Source organism: Corapipo altera, unplaced genomic scaffold (genome assembly GCF_003945725.1).
Source record: "Corapipo altera isolate COAL_440 unplaced genomic scaffold, ASM394572v1 200, whole genome shotgun sequence".
In the NCBI taxonomy this organism is placed as follows: domain Eukaryota; kingdom Metazoa; phylum Chordata; class Aves; order Passeriformes; family Pipridae; genus Corapipo; species Corapipo altera.
In genome coordinates, this window is record NW_020884992.1 from 115,174 (window position 1) to 131,806 (window position 16,633).

At 55.3% G+C, this 16,633-nt stretch overlaps 2 protein-coding genes and 1 long non-coding RNA gene across 5 annotated transcripts; 1 reads left to right on the forward strand and 2 right to left on the reverse strand.

The window, feature by feature from the left end:
- Nucleotides 1-455: 455 nt before the first annotated feature.
- Nucleotides 456-6,288, reverse strand: CNP (2',3'-cyclic nucleotide 3' phosphodiesterase). The gene is made up of 4 exons (XM_027666321.1): nt 6,221-6,288; nt 3,689-4,358; nt 2,964-3,106; nt 456-2,446 (listed from the first exon to the last, which is right to left on the reverse strand). Exons 1-4 carry the CDS (start codon nt 6,221-6,223, stop codon nt 1,994-1,996), a joined length of 1,269 nt encoding a protein of 422 aa, XP_027522122.1. The 5' UTR covers nt 6,224-6,288; the 3' UTR covers nt 456-1,993.
- A 268-nt stretch (nt 6,289-6,556) lies between these two features.
- TTC25 (tetratricopeptide repeat domain 25) lies at nt 6,557-16,307 on the reverse strand. Its single transcript, XM_027666419.1, has 12 exons — nt 15,598-16,307; nt 15,108-15,239; nt 14,668-14,821; nt 12,378-12,439; nt 11,536-11,692; nt 10,450-10,674; nt 9,925-10,132; nt 8,367-8,453; nt 7,979-8,175; nt 7,713-7,813; nt 7,419-7,497; nt 6,557-7,010 (listed from the first exon to the last, which is right to left on the reverse strand). The coding sequence occupies exons 1-12, from the start codon at nt 15,706-15,708 to the stop codon at nt 6,607-6,609; spliced, it is 1,917 nt and encodes a 638-aa protein (XP_027522220.1). The 5' UTR covers nt 15,709-16,307; the 3' UTR covers nt 6,557-6,606.
- Nucleotides 11,694-15,144, forward strand: LOC113958287. 3 transcript variants are annotated; one of them, XR_003531467.1, is made up of 4 exons: nt 11,694-12,010; nt 12,576-13,389; nt 13,767-13,888; nt 14,898-15,144. It is a non-coding gene; the product is annotated as an uncharacterized LOC113958287 (long non-coding RNA). The 3 variants fall into 3 exon arrangements; XR_003531466.1 differs by lacking the exon at nt 11,694-12,010 and having other exon boundaries at nt 12,454-12,822; nt 13,189-13,389; XR_003531465.1 differs by lacking the exon at nt 11,694-12,010 and having other exon boundaries at nt 12,454-13,389.
- Nucleotides 16,308-16,633: the final 326 nt, after the last annotated feature.

The window sequence follows — 16,633 nt, forward strand, 5'->3', positions numbered from 1 at the left end:
GTGTACATAGCTCAACCTTTCCCTGGGAGGAAAGGGGAATTGCATGGAGCAATCGCTGTCCCATCGCTTTGCCAAACTCCTCATCCTCTCCCAGCCAGGCTCCGTGTCGGTACTGACTGTCCTGTCCCTCTTGGACCTTTCTAGGATGTGAATGGTAAAAATGTGAATATTTGTTGTTTACTTCCTTAGCAGAACTCCTGATGCTGTGTTTGTATGGGGAATCAGCCTGAGCAGACCCATATGCAATCGGTTTTACTTTATTATAAACTGTATATGATGTACAAACTAATAAAAACTCAAACGACGACAGTGTCACTGTTGTTCTTGAACAGGCAGATGAAGGAGACGTTCCAGCCATGCATTCCAGTGCTGGAGTGATCTGGATGCTGGGGGTGTGGGCTCAGTTGGCCCCTGGGCAGGTGCTGCCAAAGGGCCTTTTTGAGCTTTGTTGGAGCAAACCCTTGAGGTTCTGTCAGGAGAGGCCCTGGCTGAGCATTGGGCACTCAGCTGCCGCTGCTGTGGGAGCTGGAAGGATTTCTCCATGGAGGGCAGGGAGGGTCACAGGTGATCTAGGTGGGTTTATAGCTCACTTTTTTATGTTATAATGGGAACTTATTATCATTCTTCATTTTGGAACAGCAGGAACTATTTTGCTTTCCTAGCAGAGTGTTTGGTTCCAGACAAGCCCCAGAGCTCTCCCTGCTTTTGGCCTCAACGTTTGGAGGAGAAACACTCCTTACCCCGGCAGTGTTGGGCTCGGGCGAGCTGTGCCCAGTGACAGCCCCAGCCCAGCCCACGCCTCAAACACGGTCAGTATTTACAGTGTTAGTGTGGGTTAATGTCACTCTGCAGCTCCCCAGGCCCTGAGCCAGAGCCGGAGGCCGAGCTGGGACCTGACCTGGGACCATCAGTGGAGCTTCATATTAAATAGTGCCCAGGAGCCACCGCCCTGCTGGACCGGGGCCTGGTGGAGCACAAACACAGGTTTCAGTCAAACATTTAATGACAGAAGTGCTGGGTCAGTAACTTCCAGCCAGGGTTTAGGTTTGAGCAGACTTGAGTTATGCGGTTACGGTGCCTCCGCTTCCTACACTACGGGGTTACTCCAGCCTAACTCTTAACATTCAGGTGCATTAGAGGAAGGGAGTAAAATCTTGCATGAAGTGCAGTTCTGTACTTCAGACATGATTTTAGTTTCTATCAAATAAGATGGAAAAGATGTTAGTTCATCTCTTCCACTCCCTGCCAAGGCAGGATTGTTCCCTACAGGACAAGGACACGGGACAGTGCTTGGTCCAGCCCAGGTAGGGGGAAGTGGCCGGAACTGGCTGCCTGTCCTGGTGTTTCACTTGTTTCCCCCTAAGTCTGTGGTCGGTGCCTTTAAGACATCACCTGGCACTGTGCCCTCCTCCAGGAGGAGCTGGGCTGGAGCTGGGCAGCTGGGGGACCAGCCTGAGATTGGGGCTGCCAGGACCTGCTGCCCTCAGCAAGGTCTGTCCTTAGGGGCCAAACCCTTGGTAAGGGACCACCCCTGACAGGAGTGAGCCACGCCCTGGTTCTGACCCCGTAATCGGCTGCCAGAGCAGCCGATGGCAGTCCCTGGGTGTGGGAGGGGAGGGACATCCTGCAGTTCCCTTGGCTTCAGAGGGGTGACCAACAGGCTTTGGTCAGTGCCAACAGGTAAAGATCGAACGATTGTGGTTCAGAGGGAAGCGATAAAAGCCCAGAGTTGATCTTCCTCCAAGGAAGAAAACAAGCAGGACACCCTGGCTGGTTCCCTCCAAAACTCTCCCATTAAAATCCGTGGCAGTTTCAGTCAGGAGTTGCTTGTTTTCTTCCTTGTCCTGAGGCTGATAACTCCCCAGAGGCTTCACACTGGGGTGGGCAGAAGGGTTGACTTTAGTAAAGGTACAATTATTTCTCTTTACACTTTAAGGTTACAGGAGTTACTTGCCTTTTAAAAACAAACCGAGGAGCTGCCCTGCCCGTGCTCCTAGATGATGGTGCAGGAGCTAAAGGCAGATCCCCGTTTGTTGGTGCTCTGCGTTGGCACGAGTTTTCCCTTCCCGTAGTATCCCGAGAATATCGCCCTCACATCGATCTTTTTAGAGAGGTTGAGCATCCACATACCGTTATCAAAATACAGCAGTTTCCCTCCTCCAATTTCCCCCACTTGCTCCCCTTTGTTCCCCGCCTTTTCCAGCTTCACAAACTCCAGCAGGTCGAGCCCGGTCTGGACGGCCTCGACGCCGTTGGCGCAGCCGAGGGTGATGTGGGCCCGGCTGCCCCGCGGGAGGTTGTCCGTGGGCAGGATCTTGTCGGCATCCCCAGGCCAGAGCAGCAGCTGCTGCTCGTTCAGCTCGATGCGAGCCCCGACAGTCTTTGTGGTGATGAACAGCGCCGAGATGGAGAGGGTGAAGCCTTTGCCGTAGGAAGCCTTGACGGCCTGGAGGAGAGGGAGACACACATGGAACAGTGTCAGTGCCTGTGGGGGGGGATTCACGGCTCAGGGGAAGGTGGCTGCTCACAGCAGCTCTTGCTGTGATGTAGTTAAAATATCAAGTGAAAGGAGAAGGTCAGGGCCTGACACTCCAGCTCTGTGGATTTGGAGCTGGGTACATCTTTATCCTTCACAAATTCCAATATTTAATTTGGGCTTATCTGCTCTGAAGTAATCTGTCTGGGAGCGTAAATACCTCATTTCATCATCATTCAGCTCACACTGTCGGATATGATGCTGGAGGGAGGGTGGGAGTATTTTGTTTGGGAATAGGAAACAGTCACCATCTCCACAACTCTGAGTTTTCTCCTGCACAGGCCACATGGATGTAGTTCCTGTCTCTACCTTTGGCCTCTGGCTCAGAGCAAAGCCCATCCCCAGCCCACCCTGAGGCCTGGGGACCCCCTGCTGGGGAGGGAGGGACACTGGGGACGTGGAGAGGAGTTGGGACCCCAGCACTCACTTCCTGCTGCGCGTATTCCTCAGCTCCAGCTGCTTTTCCGAACTCGGTGTATTTTGTGGTGCAGTGCAGGACCCCGGGTGGCCTCTTCACGAAGTAGCTGGTGAGATCTATTTTTATTTTGGGATCATCGATAGCAGAAGCAACTGCAAATACAGGTAAAGAACATCACTGTCACAAAGTGATCCCCCCCCAGTGTCACTCCACGAGCCCAAGTCCCATCTCAGGTCCCTTTCCCACCCTGTCCTTCACCTCATCTTTCTGGCTGCTGGGGAGCACTGGATGGGTAACTGAGCCCCTCCCTGCCCCCAGGCTCACCACAGATGGAGCCAGAGAACAGAAGCCTCTGTGTGTCACTGTGGCTTGTCTTAACCCTGATGATGTGAGTCCCTTAAGGAAGAGGATTGTTCAGCCTTTCCTGTTTCTCTCTGACTCTTTGCCTTTGTCCCACCCAACCCTTCAGAACCAGGGGATATCCAAGACTCCACATCCCACTGCTGCCACCCAAGCCCAGTGGGGTCAGAACTGAAAAGGCTTCTTGGGAACAACCCTTTAATTTATTTTTACTTAAAAAGCAACTTTGGCAGCGATGGGGACCAGGTTAGTAGCTTTAAAAGCTTTAAAAAGCTTTTCTTGTTGACACCTTTAACTAGAAATTGGCTTGAGGAGCTGATCAGACTTGTTAACATCAACAGGTAAAAACATGGTAAGGCCATGTCTATACATACAGTATTTGCTCTCCTTTTTGAAGGCTTTGAGACTCCCGAGCTCATCCAAGAAAGCCTGGCCAGCCTTTCTCAGGATCTCCGAACTTCTTTTGCTCAAAAACCACCCAAAATACATGGGGAGGAATTCCTTCTCCAAGCTTGGCTTCATCTTCTTCAGCTCTTCCACAGACAGTTTCCACTGATTCTTGTCCTTCAGCTGGGGACAATCCAAGCGCCAGGGGGTTTTGGGCTCGGCGAAGATGACTTTGTACCGGTACTTGTCGGCAATGTCAAAGAGCTGCTCCAGCCGTTCCCGCTCATGGTGAGTGTCATCCAAAACGATGACGCTGATCTCCCGTTTGCAATAGTCAACTAGATCCTCGTCCACCTTGGAGTACTCTTCAGGAATGGAGCTTCTTATTACCGGTGTGATTTTATAGTGATCGACAGAGATGACCTTGCAGGCGTCTTTGTACCGATCGTGGATGGCCTGGGCCAGGGTGGACTTCCCGCTGCCAGGCAGGCCCCGGAGGATGAAAAAGGTTTTGGATTCCTTGAGTGTGGAGATGGTGTCTTCGTCGTCCAGGAATGGGAACTGCAAACTCTCGGGTCTCTCTTTCGCTGATTGAGTAGACATTTTTCTAAATATTTTAGGCAGGAAGGTGTGACTCTTCTTGGAGAAGCCTCTGTTCTGAAATGGAAGGAGAAAACACTTTGCAGGGCAGGAACCCCGGAGACCACGTGGCCCCACTGGGACCTTTATTGGGAGAGATGGGGTGCAGGGAGCACCTCTCCCCCCCGTCCTCACTTGGGTGCCCTGCTGGGCTGACACCCCCTCCCACAGCTGCCCTGGCTGGTCCCACGGCAGGGACCTGCGCCCTGTCCCACCCAAGGGCTGAAGGTGCAGCCCCACTCCCCTCCCTGGCCTCAGCAGCTGCGGTCCTGCCCCACCAGGAAGGGGAAGTTTTACCCATCACGTGGCAGCAGCGTGGGCAGAGCTCCTCGTGTGACAAATTTACTCTGAACAGTTGAACAAACCCCTGTGGCTGCCGAGGGCGCGGCAAGACCTGGGGAAGCCCAAGGGGAACTGAAAGTCCCAGCAGGTGCTCAGAGCTGCCACACTCTCTGTCCCTTCACCTGAATTGCACACTCTGTCCCCAGGGAAGTGGCTGTTTCCTAGAGCAGCCCACGAGGATGATGCCATCTCTCTCTCAGCTGCACTGGGGATCGGCACCCAAGCACCAAGGAGGAGGGAATTAGGGCTCCTCTTGGGAAGAGAAACAGATTGCTTCCAGGAAAACCCAACCCCCTCCTGCAGCTGCCAGGTAGGGCAGAACTCGAAAGTGAAACCTCGAGTGCCGAAGGAAACGAAACACTTTTGTTTGGCAGCAGTGAGCGGGAAACACTGCTGGGAGCTGGCGCGGGCTCTCCCTCCCCTCCTGCCAGCAGCTCCTATAACTGGAATCCCAGATTAATTCCCAGCAGGGCCTGGGAAAACACAGGACTGCAAGGAAACGAGGGATTTCTCCAGCTGTGTGAGTTCACTATAGCATCAATGGGGCAGTCACTGTTTTTTGATGCTGTTGTTTAAAAAAACCCCACTTTTTAGGTGATGAATTTCCCCATCTCTTTATTCCAGAACGTGGAGGTGGGTTTGGTTCCAAATGCCTCGGGAGCAGGAGCAGGACCCCACAGCTCCCAGGGACACTGCCTGCCCCGGGGTCAGCTGCAGGACGGGGACTCTGACTGCTCTGGGGCTTGTGTGGAAAGAAATGGGGCTGCCAGGGCAGCGGGGACCCCCAGGCTCCAGAGAGACCCCCGAGCTCTCCAGGGACCTCCACTGCCTTCCCCGTGGACTCGGGGCTCCCGGGTCCCCACAGAGGAGGAAGCAGGTGAGTCACCTGGAGCTCTGTTCCTGCTCGCAGCGCAGGTGCCCCGTTAGCCCGGGGGTCGCAGGGCCGGAGCCGGTGCCGCGCTGTCCCCGCACCGCGCTGTCCCCGCACCGCGCTGTCCCGCGGGCGGGGGCCGGGGCCGCTGTTCTGCCGCGGCAGCTGCTCAGGGGACTGAGGCGCTTTTCAGCCCCGCGAACAAAGGAACAATCACGGCCCCCCCCGGGCCATTGTTCGCCGCCGGCTCGGGGACAACGGGCGCCTTCACGGCCCGGGCCGGGCGGACAAAGGCCCCGCAGAGCGCGGGGTGCGGGGTCCCTCCGGACAATCCCCCATTGAGCCCGGCCCGGCCCCCCCGCCGCCCCCACAAAGCTCCCGCTTGTCTCCGGCTCCCCGCGGGACAGGGGCTCGCGTGGAAGGAGCGATCGCTCCGGGCCCTTGGCTGCCCCTGCCCCGGCGGCCCCCAGGGTGTGCCGGGACCCCCAGAACGGAGCCACGGGCACCCTGGGGCCGTTCTCGGGGCCCGGCTGCCCCCGCGTCCCCCCACACCCCGCGCCCACGTGTCGGCGACGCCGCGGGCTCCTCCTCCCGCCGGGAATCGGAACCATTGCCCGGGTGGAGCGGCGGCCCCGATCCCGGTCCCTGTCCCGGTGGCCCCGCTTACCATGGTGAGGGCAGCGGCTCCGGGGCGGCCGCCGGTGGGGAGCGGCGCGGCGTGGAAGCGGCTCTGGGGGGGGGCGCGGCCGCGGCCCCTTTCATAGCCCCGGGGCCCGCCCGCCCCGCGGGGCCGGGCCGAGCCCTCCCACGGGGGTCAGTCCCCGCCCGGGGCTCAGTCCCCGCCCTGCCCGCCCCGTAGGTCCGGCCGCGGAGGAGCCGGTCCCGGGGATGCGGCCGGGACAGCCCCAGGCCGGGAGAGGAGACACGGGGAGAGAGGAGGCTCTGAGAGCGGCGGTGGCTCAGCCCAGCTCCTTCCCTGCTCAGGACACAACCACTCCACTGCTGGGTATGTCTCTTATGCAACATTTATTATTTAGTCTTCCCGCCTCTGCTCTACTTTTCCCCGTTGCTCTCTTTTATTTCCTTGTCCGTTTCCCCATCACTGGGATCTTCACGTGCTTCTGTATCACTCCCGGCTTCCTCTTTTGGCTTTTCATCTTGATTTCCTGTGTCTTCTTTCCCTTCCTCCCTCTCTCTGTCCTTCTCAGACTCGTTTTTTGTGTTTCCTGTATCGTTCCCGGTTTCTTCTTTTGGCCTTTCATCTTGATTTCCTATGTCTTGTTCCTCTTTCTCCCTCTCTTTGTCCTTCTTAAGCTTGTTGTTTTTTGTGGTTTTTCTATCATTCTTGGCTTCTTCTTTTGTCTTCTCATCTTGATTTCCCACGCGTTGTTCCCCTCCCTCCCTCCCTCTGTCCTTCTCCAACTTGTTTTTTGTGTTTTCACGGCTGGACTCACGATCTGGGGAGGAATAAGCAAACTTAAGCCAAGTCCCAGCACTCAGCAGTCGGGCTCAAGAAAGGTCCCCCCGCTCCCTCACCCCCACCACGAATCTCTCGCTCCCCGTTTGCTGGGACAGGAGGTGCTGGGAAGCAGCACTGAGGGGAGCAGCCCTGGGGGCTGCAGGCACAGGCCCCTGCCAGGACCCCTCACCGGGCCCAGGGAGGGCTGGTGTGTCGGTGACACCGGGCCCGGGGCGCAGGGGACACTCAGGGAGCGCTGCCTTGTCTGGACTTGAACCAAGATTCTAATTCACTGCTTGGAAGGAAATGGGTGCTGTGGCAATTCTAAGGTGCAGCTGCTGTGCTCCAGAAGAGGAAAATGGGGAGTTTTTCCATTTCTAGGTGCAGAGGTGGGAATGAGAAGTACCTTTCTGTGAGGGAACTGTCGCTTCTTTGCCGCCTTTGCTCAGCTGCTTGATGTAGCTTTTGCTCACCTTATGCAAGGCCTGAAAGGGATGTGGCTCTTAATAAAAGCCCCGGAAATGCAGTTACATACACAAGTTTTTCCTGTTTTCTTTTGCCCTCTGCTGTTGTTAGCTGGTCCTTTCCTACCACAAAACTCTTCATTTCTCCAGCATTACTGCCTGGAGTATCCCAGCTGGGATAACAGCTGCTCATGGATGCTGCCCTGAGCTCCTCCTCCCTGCAGCAGCCCCCTTACCGTAATGATGGTGTTTTGAGCAGCTTGGTCAGGCACAAGCTTCGCCTTCTCCAGGGCCTTTTCAAAGTTCAGGATCGCAGACCGGTAATCCTTTAATTTCACTGGAACAGACAAGGATATCAGCTGGTTTAACCCAGGATCAGGAGAACAACCAGAGGTAATCACACCAGTCTTGATCTGAGGGGTTGCTTTGGCTGTTAAATCCCAGAGATGTTTTCAGAATGGCTTCTCCATCCTGAGAGCAAAACCTGTGCCCACCCCTTTACCTTGTGCCTGTGCCACCAGCACAGTGGCGTGGAGCTGCCACTCCACATCTCCCTCTTCATCCGCTGACTCCAGAGACTTCTGTCCACAGTCTTGGGCTGTTTCAGCTTCACCCAGCTCGAGGTAACACCGGCCGATGTCATGGAACAGACAGGCCTTCTCCAGGCTGGATTTTGCCATTGGAATCCTCTTCTCCCAGCTTCAAGCAGAGTAAGACAGACAGTTATCGACTGTCGCTGGGTGCAGTTATGATTCAACCACTGATTTGATAACTGAGGGTTCAGGTATGAAAATTTCCCCATCCCCTGCTGCAGTGGGAACACACAACTGCACAGCCATGGCCCAGGTCACTCCAGGCCCCCACTGCCCTTCCTGCTGGGCTGTACTCACGTGTTGATGGCCTGCTGGAACCTGCTGGTCCGGGCGTACACGCGGCCGATGTTGTCCAGGGCCCGGGACAAGGAGTTGGGCAGAGCACTGTGACAGGGAGACAGAGGGATTGTGGCACTGGCATCGTCCTGCTCCTGACTCACTCTGAGTCCCTCTGGTCCTCCCCATGGCCTCAGGGAAGTGTTGGGGAGTAAAGGGCTCAGGTCAGACTGAAAGCCATGAAATTAAGGTCAATTTTTGATTGACTGACCCCATGGGACACAGGGGAAATGGTTTAGCTTTATCTTTGATTATTGTTGGGGTTTTGTGCAAATCTGGCATTCCTTGTAAAAGTCTTTCCACTTTTCTTTGTCTCAGTTTCCATCTGGGTCCCCGACATTCATGGATGATCTCTGTCTTCCAAAGGGGAAGACCCAAAAATGTGTCTGCAGGCTCCTGGCACCAGCCCTGCTCCCTGTGCTTGGACTGAGCTTTGCTCCATGCCACAGGTGGCTCCTATAACAACGGAGCCTGTGGGCTTTAACTTTTTTCCTTAATTATCCTCATTCCCATCTTTGGAAGTGGCTTTGCCTACCCTTACCTTAGAGAGGGAAAAACCCATGAGTGGAGCAGCCAAATGAGACGGGAATCATGGAATAACCGACTGGTTTGGGTGGGAAGGGGCCCTAAGGATCATCCAGTTCCAGCCCCCCCGCCACGCGGTCATTAACGGGAATCATTACCGAGTCATTAAGAGTCATTAACGGCGTTTCCAGCTGCAGCCGCCAGAGGGCGCGGCCCGCCCGTCACAGCGGCCTTCGGGTCCTTAAAGGAACTTTAAAAGGGTCCTAAAACCAGGTATCTCCTCCTGCCTCTCTCCTGCTAATTCCTGCCTTTATCTGGCGTACCCGGGGAGTGGGATCACCAGGAGAAAGGCAGCCATTTCCTAAAACAACACTCGTTTCCAAAGGGATTTTTGAAAATGAGAAACAGCCTGTCAGTGACATTTTGAAAGCCCGGTGCAGCACTGGCAAAAATAACCCCCAAACAACTTCAATTCAAGCCACTATTCCGTGTTTTCTCATGTGCTTTACAAACTGTTACTAAGACTACATTTTGCTCCACTGTGGTTCAGCTGGAAGAGCTGCAGGATGTGTCCAGTGTGGGCAGGTAAGTGCACCTCAGAGAGACGTTTATTTCAAGCTGCTCTCATGGTCTGAATGAAAAGGGTTTTAAGACAAAATGGAGCAGAAAACTGGTGCAATTTCAAGCCTGAGCTTCCTGAGAAGGAGGTGCCTGCTCGAGGCTCAAGTGCTGAGACTGGGCCTTGTGTTCTTTCACTTTGTTTCAGCAGAGGTTTCAATGTGCCCCGTGCTCTAGGTCCTTAAAAATCCACTTCAGGCTCCTTATTTTTGAAATAGTAAAGATAAAAAGTCACCAGAGACCCTGATACACAGGCAGAGCTGAATGTGTGGCCCTGTTAAACCTCCAGGTGAGAATAACACCATTACCTAATGCTAAAACACCTCCACGAGGTACTTTTCCCTTTCCCCACCCACCTGAACCTCCCAGCACTTACTTCTGCCTGGCACAATCCAGATCCCTCCTATAGCTGCGCAGAGCTGCCTCCATCTGTCCCATCTCCACCTGTGCATTCCCAATGCAGCTGTGGAGGGTCCCAATCAGTTCACTCTTGTTGGGAAGTTCATTCTCTGCCCGCCCTTGTATCTTTTTCAGGAGACGCTCAGCTTTCCTGCAGCTTTCCTCAGCAGAGCCTCTGGCCAGCACTGGGGACAGGGAGCAGAGTTTGACACTGGGGTGTGACACAGAGATGCTGAGATGTTGTGAATTCCCCATCCCTGGGAGTGTTCCAGGCCAGGCTGGACGGGGCTTGGAGAAACCTGGGCTAGTGGAAGGTGTCCCTGCTTATGGCAGGGGGTGGAGCTGGATGAGATTTATGGTCCCTTCCAACTCAAACCATCCTGGGATTCTGTGATACTGGGGAAGGGAGACCCAGTGCAGCGGTAACCCTCAGGCAAAGGTTGGGAACGGTTAGAGCTCCCCACAGCAGTGGGAGGCACTCAGCTTCCAGCCAGGAACCTACTCAGCTCAATATCCTCCATGTCCTTGGCGATGGCTCTGGCAACTTCAGCCGGTTTCCGTTTCCTGTCCCCGATCCCCCTCTGCTGCAGGAGCCGGCGCTCGTACAGCCGGGCGTAGATCGGCTTCTGCTGCTGCCAGAAGTCCCGGCGCTGGTTCAGGTAGGAGATGCCATCCAAAACCAGGTCTTCGACTTTCCCCCCCTGCCTCATGTTGATCTGCATCAAGTCTGGAAATCAGATAAGGCAGAATCCAGGTGAGTATCAATGGACCTGAGCTGCAGTGAAGTGGGGAATCGCTTAGGAATGTTCTTCTGGTCTGACAGAGACAGTCCTGGAAACTAAATTGTCCTGTGCTCCTCAGAGCTGAGGTAATGGGGGAGTTACCAGCATTTATAACAAACCCACAGAGGAGTCACAGCCCTGTGAGCAGCCCTCAGCACTGAGCGTGAGTGTCAGCGGGTTTGTCGTTGTGACAGAAGTTCAGTCACTTGCAATGAAGCTGTTTCTCTTTCTCTTTCTTATAGCCAGGTGGGGGTTGGTCTCTTCTCCCAGGCAACCAACAATAGGACAAGGGGACATGGGCTCAAGCTCTGCCAGGGGAGGTTTAGGTTAGATGTTAGGAAGAAATTCTTTACAGAGAGGGTTATCAGGCATTGGAACGGCCTACCCAGAGAGGTGGTGGATTCACCATCCCTGGAGGTTTTTAAAAAGAGATTGGACGTGGCCCTTAGTGCCATGATATAGTAATTGGAGCTGGATCAGAGGTTGGACTTGATGATCTTGGAGGTCTTTTCCAACCCAATCTATTCTATGATTCTATGATTCTATGATTCTATGATTCTATGATTCTCATTTCATCAGCACAGGTTGCTCTGAGTTGATTTATTGATGGGGAAGGAAATAAGCCCATAGTTATAAATGTTGGACCTGGCTCCAAACCTGCCCTTGTCCAGCACCACGTGCTCTGGTACGAGTCAGGAAGAGTCACAGGGACAAAATCGAAGAAGAGAAATAAAAAAAGGATAAGAGGAAAAGAAAAACAGAACCTGCTTGGAAGGAACATTTAGGTAAACACAATGGAGAAACACCTTCATCCTTGAGCAACTTCTCCAGGAAGGTCTTGTCATCGTAAAGCTGTCCCAGAAGCTCTCGCTCTGTTTTTGGATTCTTCACACGCTGCTTCTTTTTTGTCCCTTTTTGATCCTTAGTTGGTATGTTTTGCAGTTTCTGGTTGTTTTTTCTGCTCTGCGGTGAGAAAAAAAGCAAAGGAAGTTGGGGGAGATCAGTGGGGAACACTGGAATGATCAGAATTCTGTCATGCTCCATGTAAGGCAGCTTATTTTCTAATTAAAAGGAAAAAGTCAGTGTCTCACCAGCTGCTTTGGTTATGAGCAAGTGAAATTCTGCAGCCAATTGTGCTCCCTAAGGACCAAGAGGGTGTTACAGGAAAAGCAAGAACTAGTTCTGGCCTCGTGGAGGAGCAAGACCCTACTGCCATGGAGCACCCCGAAGTGAAGCAATTGAGAAAGTGTCCATTATCAAAACTGTGACCTTAAACATCAGGTAAACCCAAAGTCAATATTGGAGCTCATGGCACCCTGCTGACCTCAGGGATGTTACTCATTAGCCTCGGATGAGCGACCAGTAACACCCCCAGGAAGGGGCTGGAGAGGAATTCCACACTGGGCTTTGTTTCTCCCCATGGCTCTTCCCTGCCCTTCTGCATTCTCCTGTAAGTTCTGGGTGGTTTGAGCCAGACCTGCACTAGAAGCAGGTGCTAAACACTCATGATGGGTCAGTCTGTTTCAGCAGACCTGCTGTACAGGACCTGTGTCCCTGCAGGGACTGTCTCCCTTCCCATGCCCATTTCAGGCAGTTTTAGCATTGCAACCAGTCTAGAAGCTTCTCCAGCAAGAGCTCTGTGCTGTACCTCTGCCTGCCTGCTCACGAAGCCCAGCTCCTCCTTGTTCTCCAGCTTCACCGAGGCTGGATCTGCAGACACAGAGGAAACCCCTGTTAGTGCCCACAACAGCCATGCAGGCTCTTGTCAGTAAAATGCCCATAAAGGTGCCAAGCCCAAAATGTTCAGTTTGAACTGAAGATGTTCTAATTCTTTCCCATGGAACAGGAGGTGTTGATGTGTCCTGGGTGCAGGGAATGCAGCTCATCCATCAGCTCCTCTCGGGATTTTAATTCCTATTTTACACAGCACCGAGGGCTCTCATTGCAGCATTCCTACAGACAGGCTAAATCCTGCATGGAAACTGGGGAAGGAGAAGGATGCAGGTTCTTCTGGGGAATCACAGCTGGAATGTAAAATGGCAGGAAAGCTCTGAGCACAGGGAGCTCCTGCAATCCAGAGAATCATTCTAAAGGTATGTGCACCAACATTAGGGCAAAACTCCTGTTGTGTTTTCATCTGCACCTAGGGAGGGGAGTCCAAGGGAAGGACAGAGCTTCCCAGGCCACTGCAGGAGGATTCCCTTTGGCACAGCCATGGGGCCCAGACCAGCAGCGTGGGCACAGGCAGATCACAGGGGCAGCAGTTCCCAATCCTGTCACATGAAGCACAGGCAGGGAAGCACTTTGGGAATGTGCCCTGTTAATGTGTGTGCATTTCCCAACTATTCAAACATCCAGATCCATGCTGATGTGTTTCCTTGCTTCCCTGCATCTTGGAGCTATTGACTGATGTATAAAAAAGAGTTTTCTAGTTTTTTACTCTGCAGCCATACCTGCAGCCCAGGGGCTCAAGGGAAGTTAAGAGACCTTGCCTTGAGCCCAGGAAGATTCCAGCTGGGAGCTGTGGCAATACCTGATCATTGTGCTAAGCTCAGGAAGCAGCAGGAATGGAGGAAAACAAGCCAGATGTGAAAACCTTCCCTGTTTATTTAAATAACAATTCCATATGAAAGTGCCACAGGCTCTGGCACCACTGGCACGTGAGTTAATCCCTGGCACTGGGGGAGGGCTGAAGTTTGGAAATTTCAGGGGAGGGAGGCCTGGGCTATCTGGGGATCTGTGCAGGGTGTGAGTGGGGTGTGCCGGGTGCTGGGCAGGGATAGGCTCTGGGATGCACCGGAGCAGTTCCAACCCGCCGGGCAGGTTTGGCAGCCCTGGGAGGGGGCTGAGCACGGGGCTCCCTGCACACGTGTTGTGTCGGGGGTGGCAGCCCCAGGTGAGGGGTGTGTGTGTGCCCCGGACTGGCACAGACTGACTGCCCCTGCCAGCGTGGCTGAGAGAAAAACTAAGGGACAAGGGACAAGTTCTCCGTTTGCTTTGAACCCCACGAGGTCCTTGGCCTCTCCTGTCTCTGCAGGACTCGCTGGTGATCTGAGCCAGAAGTGATGAAAGCAGAGCTCATTGCAAGAGTCAACAGTTTCACTGCTCTTGTGCAATGGAAATTGGAGGAGAGTCAGGATTTTGGGAGGCCAGTCTCAGGTAGCATGGCACATTTCATTCCAAACTTTGAATATTGGGCTAAAGATCTCAAAATGGATTCTGGAATTAAATGGATTCTGAAATTAGTGCTGGAGGTAGATCACAGAATCGCAGAATCCCAGCATGGTTTGAGTTGGAAGGGACCTTAAAGCTCATCCAGTCCCACCCCCTGCCATGGGCAGGGACACCTTCCACTAGACATGGTTGCTCCAAGCCCCATCCAACCTGGCCTTGGACACTTCCAGGGATGAGGCAGCCACAGCTTCACTGGGCAACCTGTGCCAGGGCCTCCCCACCCTCACAGGGAAGGATTTCTCCCCAATACCCCAATTAACCCTGTCCTTTCTCAGCATGAAGCCATTTCCCCTTGTCCTGGCACTTCAGGCCCTTGTAAATAGTCTCTGTCCACCTTTCTTCTCAGCTCCCCTCACACGCTGGGAGGCCACTGGTGAGATGAGCTGCTCTGATCTGTATTCCCTGGAACACTTCCATGGTGACTTTGGAAATTTTAGTATCAGGAGTTACCTTCAGAACTGAAGGGATCAGGCACTGTGTGTGAATGGGCACTCAGGGGGAAAAAGAGGAAAAAAAGAGCAAGGCTGGGCTCTTTGTGGTGCTTCCTGGTGCTTCTGGATTCACCTGCCACTGAGCACGTGGACCCAGGAGCAGCAGGACTGTGGTGTGGGGCCCTTGGGTCACTGTCAGAGCTGATCTGCCCTCGGCTGTGCCCTGAACAGTGTCAGCCAGGCCCGTGGGGGCCAGGAAGTGGCACTTCTTACTGCCAATGCAGTTCATAATTGCCTCCTCTGCCTTGTTGATGCCCAGCTGGAACTTGTGCTGGTCCGGGCGGAGCCTCCGGCCTCGATGGTAAAACACCAGCGCGAACTCGAAGTCCCCCATGGTGTAGAGGGTCTCTGCCTTTTGGTAAAGCCCCTGGAATGACATTTGGGAAAAGAAATTATTAAAAAGAGGGAAAAAAGTTTCATGGATCTCAAGTAACTCCTGACAGGCAGAAGGGAGAACCCAGGGGTGTCACAACCTGAGTCCAACAACCCCCAGTCCTGGAGCTGACTGAGCAACTCCACTGCTTCAAGAGCAGCAGAAACCTCAGGAGTGTTTGGTGTGAGCTGTTCCCTCCCAGCTCTGCCTCAGACCCTGCAGGGTCTCACAGATCCAGGTCAGCCCTGGCTCCCCTGCTCTCACCACTTCCTCTGGTTACCTCGGTGAACGCTTTGTCTCTTTGGAGCGAGGCTTCAGCATCCTTCAAGGAGTTTTCTGTGTCCCCAAGTTTCAGGAAGCATTTGGAGCGGGTGATAAGGCACTGCTTGTCCCCTGCCCTCAGCTTCAGTGCCTGGAACCACAGACATGGACACGTCACCGGTGCTGGCTCAACACCACAAATACACAAGTGCAGGTATTTGCTGCCACCTGCACAGTCCCCACATGGATCTTGATGACAGATGATGATAAAACCGCAGGATTTTTATGGAAAAGAGCCTTCCCTTGCAGTTCACAGCTTCCCTGTGCTGCAGGGGCTGCCCTGCCTGGGTCACCCCCTGGTGCCGAGACCTCCTGGAGACACGTCCCTCCGAGCCACCTCCCCTCGCCGCGGGTGCCACGTTTCCCCCCTCCCCCCTTTCCCCCCCCTGACCGGAGTGGCGGCCGCCCCCGTCCCGCCCCGGGCCGCGCCCCCGCCGCGGCGCCCTCACATTGTTGAAGCAGCCCAGCGCCTTGTGGTGCTGCCCGCGCCGGGTCAGCGTCGTCCCCTCGGTGATGAGGCTGCCGAAGGCGACGATGGGCCCGGGGTCCGGCTCCGCCATGGCTGCGCCACGCCGCCGTTGCCGGGCAACGGCCCCGCTTCCGGTGGAGGCCCCGCCCCCAGAGTGACGTCAGGCGCGCCGGTCAGTGCCCACGTGGGTCCCGGTGCCCCGGGAGCGGCTCCGGTACCGACCCCGCACCCCGGCCCGGCCAGGCACGCCGGCCCTCGCTGCTGGGCAGCCGCGTCCGGAGGCCGTGCCCGGGGCTGCCGGCGGGTTCTCGCGGTGTCTCTGCCCGTCCCGACCCGGTGCCCGTGCGGTTCTCTGCTTCCACCCGCGTTCCCGGAGTCCTGCGCGGCCCCGGTGCAGCCGCGGTGCCGAACGCCGGGCAGAGCCGGTTCCTCTGCTCCGCCGGCTCACGGCCGGTGCCTCCTGCAGCGGCAGCACGAGGGGCAGCCACCGCCCCCTGCCAGCGGTTGTTCGGGACCGTTTGGCGTTCGCGGGTGGCCCCGGTACCGGTTTCGCCGCTGCAGTGGCCAGTCCTGGCCAAATAAATGACTAAGGGGAGATGCTGCTGGTTCCCTCCCGTCCGTGCTTCAGTCCCGACTTTATTTTGGCGCTGGTGAGACCCCGCGCCAAGATTCGTCTTGGAGACACTTTGTTCCTGCCAAGTGACTCACGGGGGGGGGGGGGGGGGTCTCCCCCCCCGGGGGGGGGGGACATTTAACGCCCCCTGGGGGAGGCCCCCGGGGCCGGGGGGGTGTGTTTCCCCGGGGGGGGGGGGGGGGGGGGGGGGGGGGGGTCACGCCAGGGTGGGGAGACACAGGCGGCCGAGCCCCGGAGTGGGAGGCGGGAGCGACACACCCCGTCCCCGGGGAGCCGCGCAGGAAATTTCAGGCAGTTGAAGCGTTCGGGAACACTTTTCCAGGGATACTTTCCCCACTGGCAGCGCCGGGCGTGACACGCTGTGCCCAGCGGGGTGGGCAGG